Source organism: Rhinolophus ferrumequinum, chromosome 13 (assembly GCF_004115265.2).
Source record: "Rhinolophus ferrumequinum isolate MPI-CBG mRhiFer1 chromosome 13, mRhiFer1_v1.p, whole genome shotgun sequence".
Lineage (NCBI taxonomy): Eukaryota > Metazoa > Chordata > Mammalia > Chiroptera > Rhinolophidae > Rhinolophus > Rhinolophus ferrumequinum.
The window spans coordinates 60,496,205-60,520,824 of record NC_046296.1 but is presented as its reverse complement, the minus strand read 5'-3'; the positions used below and the strand labels follow the sequence as shown (position 1 = coordinate 60,520,824).

The 24,620-nt window shown below is 34.4% G+C and overlaps 1 protein-coding gene across 2 annotated transcripts in view; it reads left to right on the top strand.

Moving 5' to 3' along the window:
• GEN1 (GEN1 Holliday junction 5' flap endonuclease) overlaps positions 1 to 16,969 on the top strand; it is a 28,440-nt gene extending 11,471 nt beyond the window's left edge. For both annotated transcript variants that reach the window (XM_033124581.1, XM_033124580.1), the window contains 11 exons: positions 1,135 to 1,311; positions 2,777 to 2,887; positions 4,472 to 4,545; positions 7,206 to 7,297; positions 8,678 to 8,828; positions 9,112 to 9,148; positions 9,234 to 9,314; positions 10,252 to 10,382; positions 12,028 to 12,089; positions 14,319 to 14,459; positions 14,996 to 16,969. In XM_033124581.1, coding sequence (XP_032980472.1) covers positions 1,198 to 1,311; positions 2,777 to 2,887; positions 4,472 to 4,545; positions 7,206 to 7,297; positions 8,678 to 8,828; positions 9,112 to 9,148; positions 9,234 to 9,314; positions 10,252 to 10,382; positions 12,028 to 12,089; positions 14,319 to 14,459; positions 14,996 to 16,302 — 2,301 coding nt within the window. In that variant the 5' untranslated portion in view covers positions 1,135 to 1,197 and the 3' untranslated portion in view covers positions 16,303 to 16,969. The remainder of the gene's footprint in view (positions 1 to 1,134; positions 1,312 to 2,776; positions 2,888 to 4,471; positions 4,546 to 7,205; positions 7,298 to 8,677; positions 8,829 to 9,111; positions 9,149 to 9,233; positions 9,315 to 10,251; positions 10,383 to 12,027; positions 12,090 to 14,318; positions 14,460 to 14,995) is intronic.
• Positions 16,970 to 24,620: the final 7,651 nt, after the last annotated feature.

Here is a 24,620-nt window from a genome sequence, read left to right as displayed (position 1 = left end):
GTACCTCTTGTTGACATAGTAATTTGTCTTTTTGAACCTTGTCCACCTTGGGCAACATCTGGCAGAGACTTATATAACAGCATGCAAGCAGTTAGTTAAAGCAAAAGAGATATTTATTCCATCAGTCTCTAGAAACTACAAGTAGTCTCTTTTCCTAACCTTACCCAGTATTCTTCAGTGATAGAATATGAGAATGACAAAAAGAATGCACTAGGCTTTAAGACTAAACTTGAAGCTGCTCAGCTCAATTAAATTCATAACCCAGAAAAACGCACAAAGGATTATTTATGCATCAGCAGATTGACAGGAATGTTCTGCACAAATACTTGACTTTCTAGGAACACACCAATAACTGACTGGCTTCTACGTGCTGTCCCGCGATCTGAGAGTTTCCTTTTACAGAAGAGATGATAGGAGAAAAAGAAGTGAACTTTAAGGCTTCAAGCTAAAATTGTACAATTGCATCTTCTGTGGAAGACTTCTTATTAGGTTGATCATCACGTGAGAAGAATTTTTGTTATTTTACAGATGTAAATCTTAATGCGATGAATTATTAATCATTTAAACATAATTTCCAGAATCTTGAGGTACCTACCATTCAGCAAAACAATGAAAATTGAATATTCATTATTTTTTTAAAGTAACTTTTAAATTAATTTCTAATTGAATATGGATTTCTTCTTAATTGACATTAAAAATGTTTAACTTTTCATTACGGAAAATTTTAAAATAACACAAAAGTAACCCATCCTCCATTTTAAACAATTATTAACTCTTGGCTAATCTTGTTTCCCTATCCCTCAACTCCCCTGCTCCCATGTTATCTTGCAGTAAATCCCAGATAAAAAGTTGTTTCACTCTTAATAGTTCAGTACCTTTGTCTAAAAGATAATGAGTCTTAAGAACCTAAAGAAAAACATAACCACAGTAAAAATTTTATTATAACACCTAAAAGTCTAGCAATCATTCTTTAATGCCATAAACTAATCAGTGTTCAAGTTTCCAATTGCTTCTTAGATATCACAATTTGTAAAATACCTAAATAGCAACTATTAATATTTGTAACATAGAAATAAGTTAAATGCTGACAAAATCAGTAATAAAAATGTTCTTGCACCTACTTTTTCTTTTCAGTGTCTCGAACTGCTGGAATGCTTAGGAATTCCCTGGGTCCAAGCTGCTGGGGAAGCTGAAGCCATGTGTGCGTACCTCAATGCCAGTGGTTATGTGGATGGCTGCCTCACCAATGATGGAGACGCTTTCCTTTATGGGGCCCAGACTGTTTATAGGAACTTCACTATGAATACCAAGGTATTTTTTCTTTCTGTCAGCATTTGTTTTACAAACCACTTCAATTAAAGGGATTATTAAAGAATTAAATGAAATAATGCATTTGAGTGCTTACCCTAAAGCCTGGCACATAGCAATGGCTAAATAAAATGGTTACTATAATTTAAAATTATAAAGTCTGTTAAACTAAAAAAAAATATGTATATCATTGCCACATAGTTCATGCTCTTTGAAATGCTCATTTCTCTCCTAAGTTCTTGACTTGTTTCACATGATTTAATTCTAAATCAGTTTCAACAATGTATTATAAAATCGCTTATGTAATACATTGGTTTGACCCAGAATGTCTACTTTTAGTAATTTATCTTCAAAAACACTTCCAAATATACAAGGAAAGAGATGTACAAGAATATTAATTGCAGCATTGTTAGTAATGACAAAAATTTGGCCAATAACCCAAATGTCCATCGATAGGGAATGGTTAAATACAGACATGGTTCTCAGCTGGGGCGGTACTGCTAGGGGGCATTTTGGTTGTAACGTTTCAAAGTTGGGCAAGAGGGAGACTACAGACGTTTGGTGGACTGGAGCCAGGGAAGCTGAATCTCTTGCCAGACAATTCTGTTATCTCTCCAAAAATGCTGATAGTGTCCCCATTGAGAAATACTGCCTCAGAGTGAGAAATACTGCCTAATGTGAGAGTGTGCTATCATTTAAAAAGTATGTGTTATTAACATTAAAGATATCCAGATATGTTAGTGGGCAAAAAATATTGTAAAATAGTACTTTTATATAATCTTTCTTAAAAATATAGTAAATAAGACAAAGAAAGAAAGAAACAAAAACCCATAGACACAGAAAACAGTTTAGTGGTTACTAGAAGGTAAAAGGGGAGAGGGGTAGTAAAAGAGGGTTAAAGGGGTCATATGTATATGGTGATTGAAAGAGAACTGACTCTGGGTGCTGAGCACACCATGTGATATATAGATGATGTATTATAGAATTGTATACTTGACACCTATGTAATTTTACTAACCATTATCACCACAATAAATTTAATTTAAAATATATATATAGTTAATAATAAATATTTGTACGTGTATTAAAGAAAATGTTTTTTGGAAGAATATGCTCCATACTGTTAATAACAGTTAACTTCAGATGATGTAATTACAGGGAATATTTACTTTCAGTAATATACATTTTATAGTATTTCATTTTGCAAGATGAAAATTTACTTTTGTAGATACCAAATAACAATAAAGAGGAAAAAATTGAATACTATAATTTATTTTTTAAGCCATTTTTAAAACGACGACTTGATTTCCAGATATTGAAGTGTTAGATTCTATGAAGATTCTGGTGATCAGGATAATTTTTCTATTTAAACTTTTAGGAATAAACATTTAGAGATAATTTTGACAAATTATGTTGTTTAATGTATAAATATTTACTTTTTGAAGATTAAATCTGTACCTTCTTTTAGGACCCACACGTTGACTGTTACACAATGTCGTCTATCAGAAGTAAACTAGGTCTGGACAGAGATGCTCTGGTTGGACTAGCAATACTACTAGGCTGCGATTATCTTCCAAAGGTACCCTGAAATCGTTATCTCCTTACTAGTCCTAGTGTGTCTTTTTTGATACCTTACATGCTGCATAAATAGGAATATAATGCGGTTATATGATTAACAGTCTGATTTAGAATATAATTTTAGGCACAATAAACTATTCAGTAACTAAAATAATCAGCATTTCAAATGGCATTGAAAAGGTGGCTCATCGTGACACTGAGTGTTATAAACGAGAATAGAATAACAACTAGAACCACAGCTTGAATCTCAGTAAATCATTACTTTAGACTAGATTAAGAGATTCACATTCAAATCCACCTAACCTTTTAAAGAAATATAGGGCTTACTCTTTTCTTGTATCATGCCAGTATTAGTCTTTATCACTGTTTTGTCTGTTTCTGGTTTTCTTTCTTCCGGCTTTCCCACTGTGCACATGCTCAGTGTTATTATTACTGTTGCTAGGCTACATGACTATCGAGATAAGCCATTCATCCTTCCATGCCTCTTAGCATCCCATTCTCTTTTGTTATGAAAACCTTTTATTTATATCTTAAGATATACTACATAGTACTCTGTAACAAACAGGTATACTAGGTGAGTGATGAAGTAAGAATTATGAGGATAACCCCATTCTTAAATGCTGTATTTAAAAATATAAAATGACTTGTAGCTCTTACCATGTGGTCCCATCATTATGTCTCTACTAATCATCTCTGTATCCTTACTAAATCCCTCATTATCCTATAATACTGTGTACTCTATCCCCAAGAGATATCTAGAGAAGGAGGACATAGAATTTTTTTTCACCAGAGCTTAGAAGAGAGGAAAAAATAGCAGGATAGTAAAATTATTAACCCTGATTTCTAATTTATGTCATTGGTGACCAGACAGAGAAGTCAACATCTTTTTAACTAGTAAGTAAAGGAAGCAGAAGGGAAAGACTTTTAAATAACACAAAAAATAATCATTTCATTACAGTTGTCATTCTGCAGTAGAAGATTCCTATCTCCCATATGTATTTATGAAGACTAGAAACAGCCTAATGTTGGATGTGAGAAAAGATTTGCAAACTTGAGCTCATAGAAAGCAACCTTAGTTACGGTGGAGTTACGTTGTGCATTAGTCTTAGCAATTTTGACCTTTTGTATGCTTTGTAACCAAAACTGCCATCTATTTATATTATTTCCTTAAAGATTTTTAAGACTACATACTAACATGATTTGCTTTCCAGAAATTTAAGATGCAGCTAAATGCTGATACAAGAAGAGTGGTATATAACTGGTATGCCAAAGACATAGGCTTATGGATTGTGTCTGTGCTACCATTTTACTAATAGTAGCAGGATCCTTGTAGTTTGGGAATGGGATTCAGGTTAGAGAGGAGGACCCTTTGCCAGCAGGCACTCAGTATGCTTGGGGAGTAGCTATTTACTAACTAGTTTGGAAGTATTTTAACATAGCAATGTTTCATGTACGTCTTTTCCTCTCATTGCTTAGAGTTACCTCATTCTTTCAGCTGCACAATCTTATTGAATGAACTTACTATACTTTATTTATTCATTACCTAGTGACTAATATTCGAATTTCTTTTCCCACTTTCTAAAAGGGAGTCCCTGGTGTTGGAAAAGAGCAAGCATTAAAACTTTTACAGATTTTGAAAGGGCAAAGTTTACTACAGAGGTAACTAAAAATTACGTTTTCTTGTGACATTAGACTATTATTCTTGTTGAGCTTAGTAGTGAATATTACAAAAAGTATTATGCTTTCCAAAAAGGAGTTTGTGTTTTAAAACTGATTTATACTTTTTTTTGAAATCACTCATTTTTATTTATTTTGAAGTTTTCCAAAGAAAGGATGAACATATACATAATATGTATATAATTAACACATATATATATCCTAAGACATACTGTATGTTTTCAATGTTATTAGATCATTGCAAACACAAGTAGTAAGATGTCAAATGAGTTTATTTATAACCATGGGCATGTGTCACAGGCTATTTTAGAGTATTTTACCATTTTACTGTTTTAATGTTAAGATAACATAACAGTAAAATAATTTTACATTTAAAATTATTTTTGATATGAAGCCTTTGATGTTGAATTTATTTTTTATAAATGAAATGCCTGATGTTACAAATATTTAATAGTAACATTTGATCAAAATTTTTACTTGACTGCTCTTTCGTCTATAACCGTACATTTAATAATACATTAAGTCTAATTAATTCAAACCACAATTTTAGGATTCGAGACAATTATGATACAGAATATGTTGAAATTTACAAACTGTGCTATTTAGTTTTGAAAGCATGTGAATTATATTTACTTGATGAAAGCAGTGGTTTGTAAAAATTAATATTAATGATGACAAAGTGTAGAGTGAATAAAGAAAAGAAAGGAACTACCTACCATGTTTCCCCAAAAATAAGACCTAGCCGGACAACCAGTTTTAATGAGTCTTTTGGAGCAAAAATTATTATAAGACCCAGTCTTATTTTAATATAATATAAGATTGAGTATAATATAATATAATATAATACAATATAATGTAATACCGCATCTTATGTAATATAATATAACACCGGGTCTTATATTAATTTTTGCTCCAAAAGACGCATTAGAGCTGATGGTCTGGCTAGGTCTTATTTTTGGGGAAACACAGTAGGATACTGGAAGACTTAAAACGTTCTTGGTCTCCAGTAAGTTTGAGATGGTGAGCACAAGAAAGGAAACAATAATTGTAGAAATCAAGAAGGAAAGACCATGAAAAAACAGTTCAAGTCACTGTGCTCTTTCCTTTAATGCTTCTATTGCAGCTGTAAAGCTATTGATAGATCTAAGACTTTAATAAATCCATTATTTGTATCAGTGATTACTATGCCAAAGCAGGAAGAAAGATATACTTGGGCATGGAGGTTAGTTAAGGAATCACTTGGGAGTTGTGAAAAGTAACATAAAGAAGGAAAAACAAGTAAATGTGGTACTTGGCTAACTACAAACCTGTCTTATTGAAACAGTATCAGCTTGGGGTGGCCAGTTAGCTCACTTGGTTAGAGCATGATACTATTAACACCAAAGTTTCCGGGTTCAATCCTGGCATGGGCCACTGTGGGCTGTGCCCTCCTTAAAAAAAAAGAAAAAAGAAAAAAAGAAACAGTATTAGCAAATTCATGCATTTGGCAACATTTTAGTAAATGCTGGTCTTAATATTTGAAATAATGAAATTACACTTCTTATAATTATCTGTGATTTTAATTTTGACTAATTTAGACTGACTTTCCCCCTATTTTTAATTTTTGAAGCTCTATTTATTATTTATCCAGCAGCCAGCAGCAATTAATGCTCACTTTTAGCAAGCTTGTACTTGATCTTTGTAGTACATGTGTTAGAAATTCCAAAAGCTAAATGGTAATTCTTAGCACCAGTTTACTACACAATGAACTAAAGAGATCATTTAGCTTTTATTTAGAACTTTAACTTCTTTAAGTAGAGAAACAATTCAGAACACTTACATCTTACAATAAATACTTAACTATCCTGCTGGTTTTATGTTGACTTGGAACTTTAGCCAAAAGTTAACTTTTATTTAGTAGACATTTTAGCAGTAGTATACATTTTTCTTAAAATTTTTCATTAAACAGATGTCTTTGCTGTTTGCGTAAGAGATTAAGAAAATGATAATTTCAAATTATCTGGATTTTTTAAATAGTTCTTACCCAAAAGCTTAATGTTTTACTTAGTTTTATACTTTGCCCTTCACCCTTATTTTGATATACAGAAGTGTTCATGTACATGATTCAGTTTGTTTTTACTCTGGCACACAGAAAAGAGCTAAAAAATAGACATATACAAATCATTCTCCCTACGTATATGACTAAGTCACTGTTGTTTAAAAAACAAGGCTGAATGAATTTATGAGTATAAACACACACACACATACTCTCTCCCCTTCCTCCTTCCCTTCTCCCCTCCCCTTCTCTCTCTCCTTCTCTCCCTCTCTTCTTCTCCCTCTCCCCCTTTCTCCCTTGACTCCTCTCTCCTTCTCCCCCTTCCCCCATCCTCCATGTATCCCTTCCCCCCTCTTCAACTCTCCCCTTCCCCTTTACACATCTTTGACCTCTCTCTCCTCCCCTATTGGAATTCTTCTGTCCTTGAGGCCACGGTTTAAAATTGAGGGTTTTCCCAGTCTGGGCTAGCAACTCGACCACCAAAGGAAGAATAAGTAGGCAGGTAGAAGGGAACAGAATAGCTTGATATTTGAGAACATGGCATTTTGATGACCTTGTTATTTATTTTTTTTTGTATATATATATTTTAAACCATTTTCTTTTAAAGGTTTACTCAATGGAATGACAAATCTTGTTACTCTAATCAACAACCACTAGTTATTAAAAAACTGGCTCATTGTTCTGTGTGTTCCCATCCAGGTAAGCAGATATAGAGAATGATATCTTAGAGTGTTAGTGTCGGATATCCATGTTTTCACCCGTGTTCTTCTAGTACATTTTACATACATATCTTCCCCACTAGACTGGGAATCCTCAGAGTCAGGAATTGTGTCACATTACACAGTAGGTGCTCAATCAATGTTAATTGAATGAAATAATGTGACACAAATGATAAATGTTGGATTAGTGCAGTTTTAAACTATGATACCAAATTATTTAGATCTTAAAATTATGTTTTCAATCTAGAAATCCATTTTAAGAAAAAAATATACTGGTCTTAAGTCTTAAGGGAAAGTGGAACTAAATCATTTTTTTTTATATATCAGTGATTTGTATTTATATACTTAAATGATTTTTAATTGTCCTATAGGGCATTTCTATTGTGTGTGAAGATAATGCATTAAAACTAATTTCTAATACATGTTCATTATTATTGAAAATAGTTTGGTTCCTCTTCATTAGTCTTAGCAGGAAAAAAAATGATGTCACTGATATGTAGTAGATCAGAAGGGCTTTCACACCCAGGAGAGATTAGGAAATCATGTAGCTCATCTTTTAAAAGAAATTCTGTTTTATCTATTTGTCTTAATATGTTTTCATTAGCATTGTTAAATCATGGAAGAATAAATGTTCTTGTAGATAAGATTCCATTCTATAGTTTGTTGATACCTTATGAATGATGATTTTAGGTCATATCCATTATGTGTGTCTTCTGTATTCTCAAAACAATGTTGAAGGTAGTCATGCTTTCCTTTTGAAGGGAACTAGGGCTGCATACTCGTGCCACAGTTATAATTTGTTCATGTTCCAAGCATAGTTTAAAAATAGCTGTACAGGTAACTGAGAGCTAGACACTAGCAGAGGTAATTAGTTGCTGTATTTTAAAAATATTCTCATTAAAGAAACCATTTCCTGAACCATTTATTCTATTAAGTAAATAGTCTTTTTACTACTACTGATTATATCCTACTTTCTTTGTATGTAGCTACCAAATAAACCACAAAATTTTCCATTTTATAAACTATAATTCCAAATTATAAATGTATAATTTCCAGTTACAAATTAACACTTTCAGATTGCAGAGTAATTTACAGAAACAAAAAAAATAGTATCATGTGAGAGTAATAGCTCAGGATCTGCTTTATCCTAAGAATTAGTTAGTGGTTATTACTCTATTCAAACTAAATGTATAGAAACCGTTTTATATGCTAGGCACTGTGCTAGGCAGTATTCATTTTTAAGAATTTGGGTAAAGGCGCGCGCGCACACACACACACACACACACACACACACAAAATGTGTGTAGAAGATAATTCTAAAAAGCAGTGAAAAATCATACTTCTTTGTATCTCCATAAAGGTTCACCTAAGGATCACAAACGGAATGGATGCAAATTATGTCAAACTGACCAATCCTGTGAACCTCATGATTGTGAATCCTGCTGTCCTTGTGAGTGGCACCGTACAGAGCATGATAGGCAGCTGGTTGCCGTGGAGAACAATGTCAGGAAGTAAGGGTTTTTTTAATGTATTCTTTTCTGACCTAGTTAGACACCTGTGGTTGAATTATTTCCTTAAAACCTTCCCCCATATCTAAATTAGTAACAATTTACAAAATCCTTTTTTCATTCTGTTCAAAAATTAGGCTATCTCAGAAGATAGTTATTTAATAGTGATTCAAAGAGAAGCTTTATGACTGGGATACTATACAAGGACATTATTCATTAAATGAGATTGGATGAGATGATTTCAGAATCTGATTGTATTACTAACATGTATATAATTTATTTTCAGAAAAGCTTGCAGTTGTGAGGGATTCCCGTTCCATGAGGTAATAACTAATAATTAAAATGTTTATTTCAGAAGCATTTTAAAAAGTTTGAAGCCTCAATTTCTATTTTCTTTTCTCTTGCTAGGTTATTGAAGAATTCCTTTTGAACAAGGATAAATTGGTCAAGGAAATCACGTACCAAAGACCTGATTTGTTATTGTTTCAGGTATCTGAAAATAAGTTCTTACTTTACAGTATGAAGTTGGATACTAGGAAAATAAGAAGGGATAATCACTTTGATAGATCTGCAAGATTTAAAATAGACAGCTATTGACTGCCCAGATATTCTTCAGCATTAATTTCTAGTCTTCATTCCTTTGCCACACAGTAATCATACTTTGTAAACCATAAGACAAATCACAGTTATGCTGTTTGTTAAAAGATACCTTAAATACCATATACAGATATATTGTATTCAGGGATATGTTGGGAGAGAAAGGCTAACAACCAGAGAATGTCAGGATCAAGTATATTGTTATGAAAGCAGTATAGTTTACCAAGACATTGGAATTTGTAGTCAGTTACGTAAATTAAATTTGTACAGTCTGCTACTTCCTGTGTGACACCGGGTATGTGTTATCTTCAAAACAGAAATAATATTAGTTGTCTTATGAAGTCACTATGAGGATTAAATGAGATTATTTATATTAACCTCTAATATAATGGCTAGGGAAACAGAGAGGCTCAGTAAATTGTAACTACTTATTGCTTATCCCTCCCAACAATAGTTATAATGGCAACCAACATTTATTAAACATTGAAAATGTTCACTGCTATTATATTTAACACATTACATGTAATCTCATTTAATCTTTATAATCTGTGAGCTGGGTGTATTTTACAGATGGAAAACCTGAGGCTAGGAGAAGTTAAGTAATTTACTCAACACCTAGGAAATACCATGCTGGCATTCAAACTGAGACCCCTTGTACTTAATTAGTACTTAATACTTAATTAGTACTTAATTAGTACGTAATATTGCCTCCTTGTTCTTTCTGGGAATATTCATTGATGCTACCTTAACTCATGTTAATGCTAAACTGAAAGTGCTATTCATCTCTAAGACATAACAAAACCTTGTTTTATTTTTATTATGTTTATAGAGATTTACTCTTGAAAAAATGGAGTGGCCCAATCACTATGCATGTGAGAAATTGTTGGTGCTTTTGACCCACTATGACATGCTAGAAAGAAAGCTTGGTAAAAGGAACTCTAATCAACTACAGCCTATTCGGTATGAATTGTATGAAGAAAGCTCTGTGTTTCCATTTGAATATAAGGTCTAAAATATTCTTAATATCTTTAGTAGTGGGATGTTTGTTTTATAAAGATAAAGGAAAGGTCTACTGGAATAATAAAAGCTTATTCAGGGCCTGCAGTCAAGAGAACATAATAAACTCATGCTTTGACACACTTTTTTGTTTCAAACACATAGTAATAATAGGTTACTAAAAGAAATAAGTATAAAAAGATATAGCTAGGCTTAATCAGACAACTATCTCAATGGACCAGAAAAGGAACAAAAATGTAAAGTGAGTGGAGGGACTGAAACAGAATTGGTGAATCTCAGTGAAGGGTGTGTGAATAATCTTTGTATTATTCTTACAACTTTTCTAAAGGTTTGAAAACTTCCAAATAAAAAGTTTAGAGGAAAGTATCAACAAAAAAAGATAAACTACAAAGAAAAGACAATTGGATAACACACATAATTCATGACAGTTATAGATGCCATTAGATGATGGAGTAATATTTCAAAGCTTTGAGTAATTGACAACCTAGACATTGCTAAAATATTACTCACTGGTTGGTAAGGCATTTTCAGACATAGGAAGACTGAGAGTTTATCACTCACAGATCCTTATAAAAACCACTGTTAAAGGTTGTACTTCAGCAACAAGAAAACTGAACCCAGAGGGAAGCTGTAGATAACAAGAAACAGTGGTCAGCATAAAATTGATAAAACATATTTAGCTAATTTAATAACCTGACTGAAAAAAATGTGTACATAAATGAATATCTGCATAGTGCTTGATGATTAATACCGGGGTGCCAAAAAAATGTATATACCTGACTTGTATTCATCTTTTGTTATCAGTATATATTAAGTATTACAATTTTAATACACTTTTTTCCTTTCTTAAAATGTGTATACCTTTTTTTGGCACCCTCTATATATGACGATAAGCAACTGAAACACCCAAAGTATGCATGTCAACATATAAGGGTAACCACTAAAACATTAGAAATACAATCTCTCTCTTCCAAACCAATACATAAAATAGGAAAACGAAAACCTACAAAATCAAAAGAATACAGGAAGGAGGAAGGGGGAAGTAGCAAAGGAAAAGCTTGGTAACAGAAAACACAAAATAAGATGTATGAATGAGTCCCACTATGTCAGTAATCAAATAAATGTAAGTGAATTAAACACATCTATTAAAAGGCATTATATTGGATGAGTAAACAGAATTCAGCAATATTCTGCTGATAGGGCATATGCAAAATAAAATACACAAATTTTGAAAAGGAAGAGATTTAAAAGATTTACCAGGTAAATATTTACTAAAGTGATAGAGCAAAATTAGCAAAAACAAAATAGACTTTGAAACAAAAATAATTATTACGTAAAGGAGGAATACTGAATAATAATGAAAGGAACAATCTACTCATAGGATCTAATAATTATAAGCTCTATGAATCTAACAATAAAATTGCCTTTTGAATAAATTAGTCGATTAACTGTGGTATTTCTTACAATATTCTAAAAATATTATAAAGTAGAATAAAAGTCAATGGAAATTGAATTATTCAATTTGCAAATTGAAAATTTCCAAGTAATTTGTGCAGTTGGACCTCATTAGATGAATTTGTTTTTTCAGAATTGTTAAAAACCGGATCAGAAATGGAGTTCACTGCTTTGAAATAGAATGGAAAAAGCCTGGTATGTATTCACTTTAAGGAGAGTTTATAACATTTAACCATGTATGTTTAGCAAATATTGTGCACATATGTAAAACATATGTGTGTGTGTAAGAAATAAAGAAGAAACCTATCATATGCACCAAAGATTAATTTCATAGTTTAGTTGTGCTATTTAAATAGGTTTTGACTAATAATAAATATGAAAAACTTTTAAGTGATTTTATTTTCATGTCTTAAATTTGCATTTTTGTAATTAATGTTTAAGAAAACAATATAGAAATAGTTTTGATTTATCTTTCTCAAGAAAATGATGCTACAAATGGTCTGGTCATTGGATTTCCTCATGTAGCTCGGTCTAAACAAATCAAGGTTGCTGAGGGGCACCTGGGTACTTTCTCTTTCCTTTCTTGACTCAGGCTACAAATAGTTTCGTTTTCATGGGAATTTATTTAGTTTTCATGGGAATTTATAATTGTCAAATTACTCTTATTTTGCTACAGACAGAAATACAGTGAACTCTTAGAATTAGCTACAAAACTGAAGACAAGGAAAGCACCAGATCATTTAAAATGGAAAAGAATCCCAAGTTCATTTATATTTGGTATTGAAATTAGATTGTATGGTTATGTGTGAATGAGAAAGCCAATTTCTCATTGAAGGTTTAAGTTGTAGGTTAACTTTGAAGGCTGAAATTAAAGAATTAGATAAACCATTCTAAGCAGTAATAGCAAAATAGAAGCTGAAGAATTTTGAAAACTGTTGTAAGAACAGTTCCACCACTGTAGTATATTTTCAGGAAAGAAAATGGCATTAACCTAGTTTGGCAGGTTTAGGTGCCCACTTCTATTTATTTTTGTGGGAACTATCCCTTAAAGGGAGAAAATGGACCCAAGCTAGTTTAACCAAGAAACACTTTAAATTTACCTGTGTTCATTTGTGTCTGCTTTAAACTCATCAACTAATATTTTCATTATAGTTTGGCTTCTCATGCAGTTTTGCAGTCATACAGGATAAATGGAAAAATCTAGTCTTCTACTTATATATCTTATTGTATTTTCCATATAATCATTTCCATTTTCATTTATCAGCTGCTTGTGAGTCCCCTAAGCCTGGGTACATCCTCAAGAGATTGATAACCTCTAAAACAACAATCTGGAAAATAGTAGCGTAGAAGCCCCTTATCATGGTTTTACTTTCCATGGTTTCAATTACGAGCACCAGTCAGCTGCAGTCCGAAAATATTAAATGGAAAATTCCAGAAATAAACAATCATAAGTTTTAAATTACATGCTGTTCTGAGTAGCATGATGAAATCTCATGCTTTCCCATTCTGTCTCTCCTGGGATGTGAATCATCCCTTTGTCCAGCAGATCCATGCTGTAGATGCAACCCCCAACCCCCATTAGTTAGCAGCCATCTTGATTATCAGATTCACTGTCACACTGCTTGTATTCAAGTCACCCTGATTTTACTTAACTATGGCCGCAAAAGTGCAAGAGTAGTGATGCTGGCAATTCACATATGCCAAAGGAAGGCATAACGTGCTTCCTTTAAGTGAAAAGGTGAGTACAGTACAATAAGATACATTGAGAGAGACCACATTCACATAACTTTATCGTATATTGTTATAATTGTTGTTTTATTATTAATATTATTAATCTCTTACTGTGCCTGACATAAAAATTAAACTCGATCATACATACGCATGTATAGGAAAAAAACATAGTATATATAGGGTTTGATACTATCCGTGATTTCAGGCATCCACTGAGGGGTCTTAGATTGTGTCCCTCACTGATAAGGAGGGACTACTGTGATATTTTTCATGAACCTTTCAATTCTATTCTTTTCAGAAGACACCATTAAAGAACGTTAATATTGAAGTTTTTGGCAACTGTATTCCCATTCTTTATCTGGAATTTTAACACTTAGTGTAGTAAATTAAAACCAACTAACCTTATCTAAACAAAGGTTTTTATCCTCTAAGCTGCTCCTACTGTCTCTGAAGCAAGAGAATTTAAAGTTCTAATTAAAAAGTAATCTCCTTCCAGCTCTTGGCAGGCAGAAGAAAATCAATTCTGTACTAGAATCAACAAACTATTAGAATAGAGATGTTGTAAAGCAAGATTTGCAATGAATTATCCATTTGTGGAGTACTTAGTTTACCTGGTAAGCTTAGTTACCTGGAAAAATTAATTTTTTTCAAATCTGTAATTAAGGCTGTTTTACTATATTTTTAATCTTTTAGAACATTATGCTATAGAAGATAAACATGGAGAATTAGTTCTACAAACAATAGAAGAAGAATCATTATTTGAAGCAGCTTATCCCGAGATTGTTGCTATTTACCAAAAACAAAAGTTAGAAATTAAAGGGAAGAAACAAAAAAGTAAGTATCACATTTAATAGCTCTTTATGCCATACACAAATGTTATAAGGAGCTATCTGTTCTATATGAATCTATCGTGTCTAAATTTTGCTGAAAGTTCTATAAAATCAAGAGTAAGGAGAACCCTTACTTCTTTGTCTTGACATACTTTCTTTTAAAGCTCAAAAGCTAAAATTAAACAGTTCTGCTCTGTGTCTGATAAGTTAACCAAGTATTAAAAATAATAATTACACTAACCACTTACTGAGCAGCTAGTATGTGTAATGTATTTTGGATTATAAATATGTTTTCTTTATTTCCCAGAGCTTGGTGAGGAAAATAATTTGATTATAATATTGTTTCCACAAGAAAATATTTTGTAATATTTTGTTAGTAATTATTGTGTTGTAATTACTTATAACACAATTTCCTGGAATGCACTGAGACAAACATGCAAATATTGCTCATATAGAAGATTTCAGTCAGATCTCTAGTTTATTTATTTACTCAAGTTAAATAAAATAGATTTTAATTATATATATATTTTTTCTTTTCAGGCATGAAAACCAAGTCTAAAGAAAACAATTTGCCAGAAACAGATGATATGAGTTTTCAATTACACATGACTTTAAAACCCACATGTGAAATCTCTTCTAAGTTAAATTTAGAAATTTTCCGTGATTCTACATTACCCCAGAAATCTATTTCTGCATCATTGAATAGTTTGCTTTTATCTGAAAATGCTTCCGGTTTGAATACACAAGAACAGTTGATGTCTTCTTCAAGACCTTTGGCTCTGCAGCAAATTGAAGCTGTCAATAAGTCTTTGATTTCAGAATCTAGTCAACCCCATACCTCACCCTGTAATGTATCCGCGATTGCTGATCTTGACTTGAGCACCATTGACTGGGAAGGTACTTCTTTCAGTAATTCTCCAGCTATTTCAAGGAACACTTTCTCTCATGGTTTCAAGTCAGAACTTGAAACACCCATCCCTAATAACTTTAAAAATACCCCAGGACAATTGTCCTGTGAACCAAGCTGGTGCACCACACACAGTAATAAAGTGTTGGGTTGGGATCTTCGAAAGACTAACCCTGAAGAGCACCTGCTTTCTGGCATCACTGACTTACATCTTCAGGATTTGCCTTCAAAGGAGCGAATGCTTAGAAACTCATCGCATCCTCAGGAGAAAGTACAACCAGATGTTGACCTGAACACTTTGTCCCTGCTTACAGTCAAAGAATCTTGTATTGCTAACAGTAATTCTGATTGTCCATCACATCTTTCAAAGAGTCTTGTAGGAATTTATTTGCAAAATGAATCTACAAACGGTCAAATTCTAAAAGGAGACCAGCCATTTCAAGAAAGCTATAAAGTGAATACTTCTATACCTTATTCTGTCAGTAATGTGATAGTAGAGGCCTCTAACATTAGAGCTGGACCACCAAATACCTTTTTAGATCAGAGAAGAAAAGTTGATGTGCAGACCACTCAGAAATTTGTAATGAAGAAAAGTGTTTGCCTTGACAGACACTCCTCTGATGAGGAAAGTGTCCCAGTGTTTGGGAAAGCTAAGAATGCAACTCAAAAAATGAAACAGAGTTCTCAGCAGCATAAACCAGCCCAATTCAAGAAAAAGGATGTCAACAAATCGAGTAACCCTCAGATACATATTAAGAAACCTGAACAGTACGTCCAGGCTTATAAAACAGCTAGAAATGAAGAAAACTATTTCCCAGATGCAGGGACGGGTTCTCTGGGTTTTCAGCAGCGTCATAAGGAAAACGACGATGCTGATACCTGTTTGGATAGTCCTCTTCCTTTATGTCAGAGATTGAAACTAAGGTTCCAAAACACTTGAAATTAAACTAAAAATATGGAAGTGTAACTTATTCTAGTACCATCAGTATTAGCAGAGGTAGAGGGAAGGTATCCAATTAATCTTTAGCAGAAAAATGTAATGTCAGGAGACACTTTTGCCATTTTAATTAAAATTGTAATTTTAAACAGTTACTTAAAACTTCCATTTTAAAAGATGATCCTTGTGGTGGAAACTTTAGATAATGTATATTTTAAAAACATTTTTGCCATTTTTTATATCTTTATTCGTGATTCTTTAGTTATAGCTTTAAAATGTTAGTATAGCACTAGGCAGAGTAAATGTTTCATCCTTTTGCTCAATTTTACTCATTTCTTGCACAAGCCTCCGAAGTATTTATTTATATGTCAGCTTGTTCCCAAGAGCATAACTGTTTATAGTTGCCTGCACTGTCGCAATGTCTTCTGTTATGCTTTTCATGGGAGTTATATTTTCTCTCAATGTGAAGATAGTTTCAGTGGATCCTTTCATTTTGGGTAACTTTACTCTCTCTTAGGGGAAAAAATGGAAAAGGAGTAAGATGATAAATATATAGAGAGTAAAAATCATGCTTGTAATGCTGAATAAATTAAAGAAAACTACTCTTTACATATCCCCAGAAGGTAACAGTTATGCTAAATTGAAAAAATAAAAAATATATATATATAGGTGTGTGTGTGTATATATATATATATATATATATATATACACACACACACACACACACATACACATATAGATATCCAGAAGAGAATTAGAAATTTGTTCAGGGTCATACAGCTAATTAATAATGACGTGAGAACCAGATTTCTTGCCTTCTAATTTATTGGGGGTTTTTTTCTGTTTTCACTTTTTTATCTTTAGCACTTCTTTCTTCCCCTTACTTTTGTTTTAAAAAATAAATCTGTACAATATTGACTTCAGTATCTCCAAATATTAAGTTGTACATTCATTTAACTCAAAAAGGCAGTCAGATTGGAAATGAAAAAGTGAAACTATCACTAGCAAATGACAAGATTTTATATATACAAAATTCTAAGTAATCCACTAAAAACTACTAGAACTGGTAAATGAGTTCACCAAGGTTGTAGCATATGAGATCAATATACAAATATCAATTGTATTTTTATACACCTGCAGTGAATAATACTAAATTAAATTAAGAAAATTCTGTTTACAGCAGTACCACAAGTAATAAAATACTTTGGAATGGATTTAACAAAAGAAGTGCAAAATTTATACATTGAAAACTACAAAATATTGTTGAAAGAAGTTTTTAAAAACTTAAATGAAAAGATATTCCACGTTCGTGGATCTGAAGACTTCATATTATGATGACAGTACTCCTCAAATTAATTTGTAGACTGCAATCCCATCCATTCCAGCTGGTTTTAGAAACTGACAAGCTGATTCTGAAATTCATATGGAAATTTAAGGGACACAGAATAGGCAAAATAATCGGGAGAAGGACTCACCCTTCCTAATTCTGATTTCAGAACTTACCACAAAACTATAGTAATGAAGACCGTGTTGTCATGGAATAAAGTTGGACATATATGTAGATCAGTGGGATAGAATTGAGGATCCAGCAATATACCCTCACATCTTTATTTAGTTGATTTTCTACCAAAGTGTCAAGACAACTCAAGGGGGAAACAATAGTTTTTTAGCAAATTCTATTAGTAAAATTGGCTATCCACATGCAAAAGAATGAAGTTTGATCCCTACCTCATACAATGTGCAAAAATAATTCAAATCTATCAAAGACCTAAATTCGAGAACTAAAAGTAAAACTTTGATGAAAACAGACATAAATCTTTGTGATTTTGGATTAGGCCAGAATTCTTTGATATGTTACCATAGCTCAGACAACAAGAAAAAGCTAGGTAAAATGGACTTCATAGAAACTGTGTTTCAAGGGCATCAAGAAAATGAAGAGCAAATCCACAAAATAGAAAATATTTGCAAATCATAAATGTGATAAAAGACTTGTATCTAGAAGGACTTGTATAAAGAAGTCTTATAGCTCAATAATAATAAGTCAAATAAAAGTGAGTAAAATACCTGAATAGACTTTTCTTCAAAGAAGATACACAAATGATCAATAAATACATGAGAAAATTCTCAACATTAGTCATCTGAAAACTGCAATTTAAAACCACAATGATCCCACTTCACAATAGGATGGCTGGAATATAAAAGACAGGTAATAACAACTGTTGGTGAAGATGTGGAGAAATTGGAACCCTCAAACCTGACGGTAGGAATATAAAATGGGGGAGCCACTTTGGGAAAGTCTGGTGGTTTCTTAAATAGTTAAACATAGTTACCATATGATGCAGCAAATCCACTCCCAGGTATAAACCCAAGAGAAATGAAGACACATCCACACAAAAGCTTGTACACAAATGTCCATAGCAGTGTCATTCATAATAGCCCAAAAGTGTAAACAACCCGAATGCCTATCAATTGATGAATGGATAAACAAAATGTGGTTTATCCATGCAATGGAATATTGGCAATAAAAAGAAATGAAGTACTAATAAATGTTACATGAAGAATCTTGAAAATGTGCTAAGTGAAAGGCCAGTCACAAAAGACCACGTGTATGATTCAATTAATAGGAAATGTTCCAAATGGGCAAATCTATAATCTATAGAAACAGAAAGCCTCATGGTTGCCAAGGACTGGGGTGGGGTGAGAGTGGGGATGGAGGTTAAGGAGGGAGAAGGGAAAAGACTGCCAGTGAGATGGGTTTGGGGGATGAGTGGGTAGTGATGTTAAAATGTTCTAAAATTGATTGTGATGATGTTTGCAAAACAATGAGTATATTAAAACCTTTGAACTGTGTAATTTAAAAAGACAAATTCTATGGTATGTGAATTATATCACAATAAAGCTGGCTTCAAAACAAATTGTGTAGAATTTTACCTGTCCAAGCTCTTTTTAATATCTAAAATGTATATAGTCTAGCCTCACCCCACATGTGCACTGTCATCATTATTTTATGGATTAGAAAACAAGTCCAGAGAGGTGAAGAGATTTTCCCAAGATTGCAGATGAAATTTCGTTTTATTAATCTAGTACTTATTATTTAAAGGTTAAAAATAATTGCAAAAACCGCAATTACGGGGTGGCCGATTAGCTCAGTTGGTTAGAGCGCTGTGCTCTTAACAAGGTTGCACGTTGGATCCCCACATGGGCCACTGTGAGCTGCGCCCTCCACAACTAGATTGAAACAATTACTTGGAGCTGATGGGTCTTGGAAAAACACTTAAATAAAATGTTAAAAAAAAAAACGCCAATTAATTTTGCAACAACCTAATACATTATGCCATGTTGTAAAATTAGACTCAAACCTGGAATACTTTTGTATTTCTGTGCTTTTTCTGAAGTTGTGATTTTACTTGTGTTTTTGTTTTTGTTTTTTAATTCCACTGAAGTTATATAAAATGCTTTGAATCAGGTTTCACTGTGTCTTTATTTGCATTTTGCTGATAACTGGTGACACTGAGTATCTTATGTGCATATATTCCATTAATATACGTTTTGTGAAATTCCCATTTTTTTGCCAATTTTTAAATTGGATTGTTTTGTTTTGTTGCAAAATTGTAAGTGTTCTTTATTTTTTCTAGCTACCAGCCCATTGTCAAATGCGTGTTTTGCAAATATTTTGTCCCTAAGTCTGGCTTACCTTTGCATTTTAACTGTGTTTTTCAAAGAGCAAAACATTTTTAATTTTAACATCAATTTTATTAATTTGTTTTCAGTGACCCATTGGGCATTGTCTAACCCAATGCCCTAACTATTTTTTCTGTTTTCTTCTACAGGTTTAATGGTTTTGCCTCTAATATTGGGTCTATGATTCATTTCAAGTTGATTTTTGCATATGATGTGAGGTAAGGATTGAGGAACTTTTTTTTCTTCCTATGCAGAGCTCCAGTTGTGCCATCACAATTTGTTGAGAAATCAGACCGTTTCCCTCATTGAATGACTTTGGCTCCTTTGTTGCAAATCAATTGACCCTTCTAAGTGTGGGTCTATTGCTGAACTCTGTTCTTTCTGTTGACCTCTGAATGTCTCATCATTCCAGTATCACACCTGGGCAGGCTAAGGAGTGACCAGCCATTGAGAAGTAATGAATCGAGCAGAAAGCAGGCTAGGGTTATCTTAAGGCAAAGGGAAAAAGAAATAGGACAAAGTAGAGCAAAGAACCTGACCAGGATGATAAGGAACTGTGACCATATGAGCCCCACAGAAAGGGTTATATATGCGTTCACTTCACATACATTAAAGACCAAAGGTGTGCCCAACCTGGTCACAGCAGGAGGGAGACACGAATTTAAAATTGCTGGGCAACGGAGGGAACTAACATTTCTTGAGTACCTGGTCTATTCAAACTAGGTTCTTTACAAGCTTTTTATCCTCTCAACAACAGTAAGAACTGTATTGCAATATTTTGAATATTCAGAAGGAAAAATAATCCTTATTAAAACATTCTTCCAGGGATCTGCTTATGATTTGTTCACTCTGGATACCACACTCTAGGCTATGGTAGTCAGTTCAAGACCATACAGTCCAGGAAAATACTCAAAATAGCTAGAGGTGTTCTTAACCTGGGTGTTTAGGAGGTGAGAACACCAAAAGTAGCTGGGAGTGAGTGACCTGGATTCATTCTATATAGCTAACTTAGGCCTAAGTGTATCGACTCAATATCAACTTTCATTTCCTCCTGAAGGATTTCTCTTTTTTCAATGTCCAGAGTCTCTCTCGCCATCTTAAAGCATTCCATGTTCTTGTCCTTTGCTGACATGATCTATGATGTCATTTGTGTACAGACTTTTCTAACTTGTTGCTTATGCATTTGCTTGTCATCAACTAAGGCCTTGCTCCCTTCCAAAATGCTCTGCCAAAGACCTGCCTCTACCTACTAGGGTCCTGGAATTGGTTTGTCCCTGTTCGCTTCCCACGAAGGCCCTGTTCTGGCCTAACTACTCTGGGCTGTGTGTGACCAGTCTTAAGTACTTGGGGTTTTTCTTCCAGATTTCACAGTGAGAACAACCCTCCTTTTTTCTTTGGGATAATATGGATCATGTCAGTCACGATCTATCTTCAAATTCTTTCCTGCTACAGATTTTCTATGTGACTTGGGGGGCACTTCCTAACTTTGCTGACAATTTATTCAAATAGTTTGCGACTATGCTTCATGTCTTATGTGACAAGCGTTGTGCTGGGTCCAGGAGACACAACAGTGAATGCTATTCTCTAAGGTGGTTTTAATATCGGTGAAGTGGCTGCCACGATCAACACATTATAAACTCTCAGTAAATGGAAACTATGCCAGTCACCATCATTTGGAAGAACAAACTTCCAGATTTGGATGTAAGCTGAATGCAGCCAAACACACTGCACCTTGGGTAAAAATGTGGACACCACAACACTGTTAGTACTCGTATGAGGTGGAGAGATGTTTTCAGAAAAAGGAAGCTCGTTGTCTAGATAAGCGTGATCAGAAAAGTGATCCTAAAAGGTACGGCATTCGAGCTAAGGTTATAATACTGGAAAAAGAATAATGTGCTTGTTCAAATATGATCAGTAACTAGTATATTACTCATCCAATCACCAAACATACTTATTGAACACCTGCTTTGTGCAAGACTCCTGTGCTTTTTTGTGGATAACAGCCAGCTGGAGGCCCATAGAATTTAAACTAATTTTCCCAAACCACCCAGCTGGAAAAGGCTTAAGCTGGGACTAGAACTCAGCTCTCCTAACTCAGTGAAGGAAATTCCCTGGTTATGTTTCTATATTTCATTTAGTTCTTTACTCAAATGTCAGCCCGGAAAGCCTTTCCTGAACTCACCTAAACTAATTCCTCATCACTCACTAATATTCTTTACCCTGCCCTATCTATATTTTTCTGTACACTTAGTAGTACCTGATGATGTTATATGTTTCTTGGGTTTTTTCCATTGTTTCTTTCCCAAACTAGAATGCAAACTCAATGAGGGCAGGTACTTGTCCTTTTTGTTCACAGAATACTGAAACAGTGCTCAGGACAACAATGTGTAGATACGTGAATGACACCCACCCTCTCAACACTCAATATCACACACACACACACACACACACACACACACACACACACAACAGAGCTTGTGCCAGTAATGGCTGCACATTTTTTTGCAAAATGTGGTCTCAGAATTCCAGCATGGCTCACAGGCTTACAGCCTGGCCCCAACCCATCTCTCCAGCTTCAGCTTCAGAGATTCACAGCCATGAGCTTTGACTCTAGCTACCTAAGACCACTTGTTTTTCCCGGAACAGATTTTTATGCTTTGGCTCAGGAGTTTGTCTGCCTGAAATGCCTGTTCTCCCTTAGCTCAATGAACTCTTCATTTATCAACGACCAACTCAAAAGTCCTAATATCTCTCTAATTCCAAGCAGAATAAGTTGCATTCTTTGTGCTCCCAAAGAAATTCTGAATATTTCCATGGTAGTATTTTTCACATTTCATTCATATGTTCAAAAGATTAGTCGAGTGCTTACTATGTAGCAGGCACAATATTTTATAAAAATGGCTCTATCTTCCTCTAAGACAAGACTGAGAATGGATCAAATCTTACTTATTTTTGTTTCCCTCCATAACTTGGCACACAATTTTTATTCTCTGCTTCACCAACTCTTATTTACCCATCAAGACTCAATGTAAATACGGTCTTCTCTAAGGAAGGTCTACACAGCTTCTTATTCCTGTAGACCTCTACAATACTACCTGTAACTGGTTTTGTGTTGACTGATTTGCATTTGTGTCTCTGGCACCGGGCTGTGAGCATCTTGTAGTTCTCAATGTGCAGCACCCAGCAGAGGGGCTGGCACAGAAAGCGTTGGGTGAGTGGCTGCTGACTGCCTGATGGTGAATTCGAGGCCGTGGTTCTTGCATTCCCCGTGGAGAAAGACCAAATCCAGTTGAATGGTTCCCTCCACCCGCTTGATCACTAGTCCCCTTTCGTCATTTGATGGTGAAAGATGCCATGGTGAGATACCTTGCTTTCTGAAGGTGAAGGGGCTAACAGTCAACTGCTGACTATTCCTGTTCTGCTGGTAGCACTTAGGGTAAAACAGCTCAAGTAATATTACTGAAAGCAGCCTCCTTTCATCTGTAGATTAATGTGGCAACGGTCAGCACCTTCTTAGCCAGGAAAAGCTTTTATCAGGCTGAGCCAACAGCGTGCATTAGCCTCTTCAAGGACTTGCCACATTGCCTTTAAACTGACAGGCTGCAGAGTCAGCCCCAGTAACAGTCCCAAAAAGTGGTCCCTTTTCTGATGATTGCCAGAATGGATTCTCTATACTCAGGCCAGATCAATTCAAGAAATACGGAGGGAGGGTCATGAGCATGCCCATGGTGTGGTGAGGATGGCTTTGAATATTTGCCTGATATTTGGAAGAATTCTTTTTCTAAGCCCAAGCAGAACTTCTTTCATAAGGATTACGTGTCTGAGCTTCCTCAGCATTATTCTGTGCCAAGACCCGAAAAGGAATACGTTGACCTCCCCAAATGGCAAAAACTGCCTGTGTATTTAGAATTCTCTGATCAAAACTCTCATGGAAGACTTCTCTGCTGTTTGCACCATCATAACTTAAATCTCTTCATCTACCCCTCAACAGATACCCGCCTCTCAGCTGTGAGTGAGTTCCGCAAGTGCTGTCCGTGGAATCGGAAAAGGAGAACGAGTGATTTATTCAACATCCATGTGAAAGGTAGATTATAAATGCTCTGCCTTTTTGTTTGGTTTGAAAGCAATACCGGCTGCAGTAACTGCTCCAAAGTAATTATTGTTGCTAAAATCATTTACATTTTTATTAAACTGAGAATGCTGCTTCTGTGAATGCCAGATGCCAGGAGGCTTATTTTGCAGGGTTGTCCAAACACAGACGTCTCTAGTCCAGGCCCCGTGAACCCATGAAGCGCCCCCCCGCACCCCCCTACCCCGACTTCACAGCTGGGGTCGTTCTATAAGAGGTGTCAAAGGACTCGGTGCAACCACATCAACATCCTGTGAAACACACCAAAGAGTCTTTCACTTGGGAGGCAATGGCCTGGCTAATTGTCCAAGTTCTGATAGAGACTAGCTGCCTTGGACAAACCTTCCCAGCTTCCGCTTGCTTCTCCTTCTCATGCATAGGTGGGAATGATCCTTCTTCCTCTCTTCACACTCATTTACATGTTGAGGATAAACAGCCTCTCGAGAGACATGCATTAATGTATATGTTTAGCATTGCTGATTTTGCTTTGCCAAATCCATTGATGAACCAC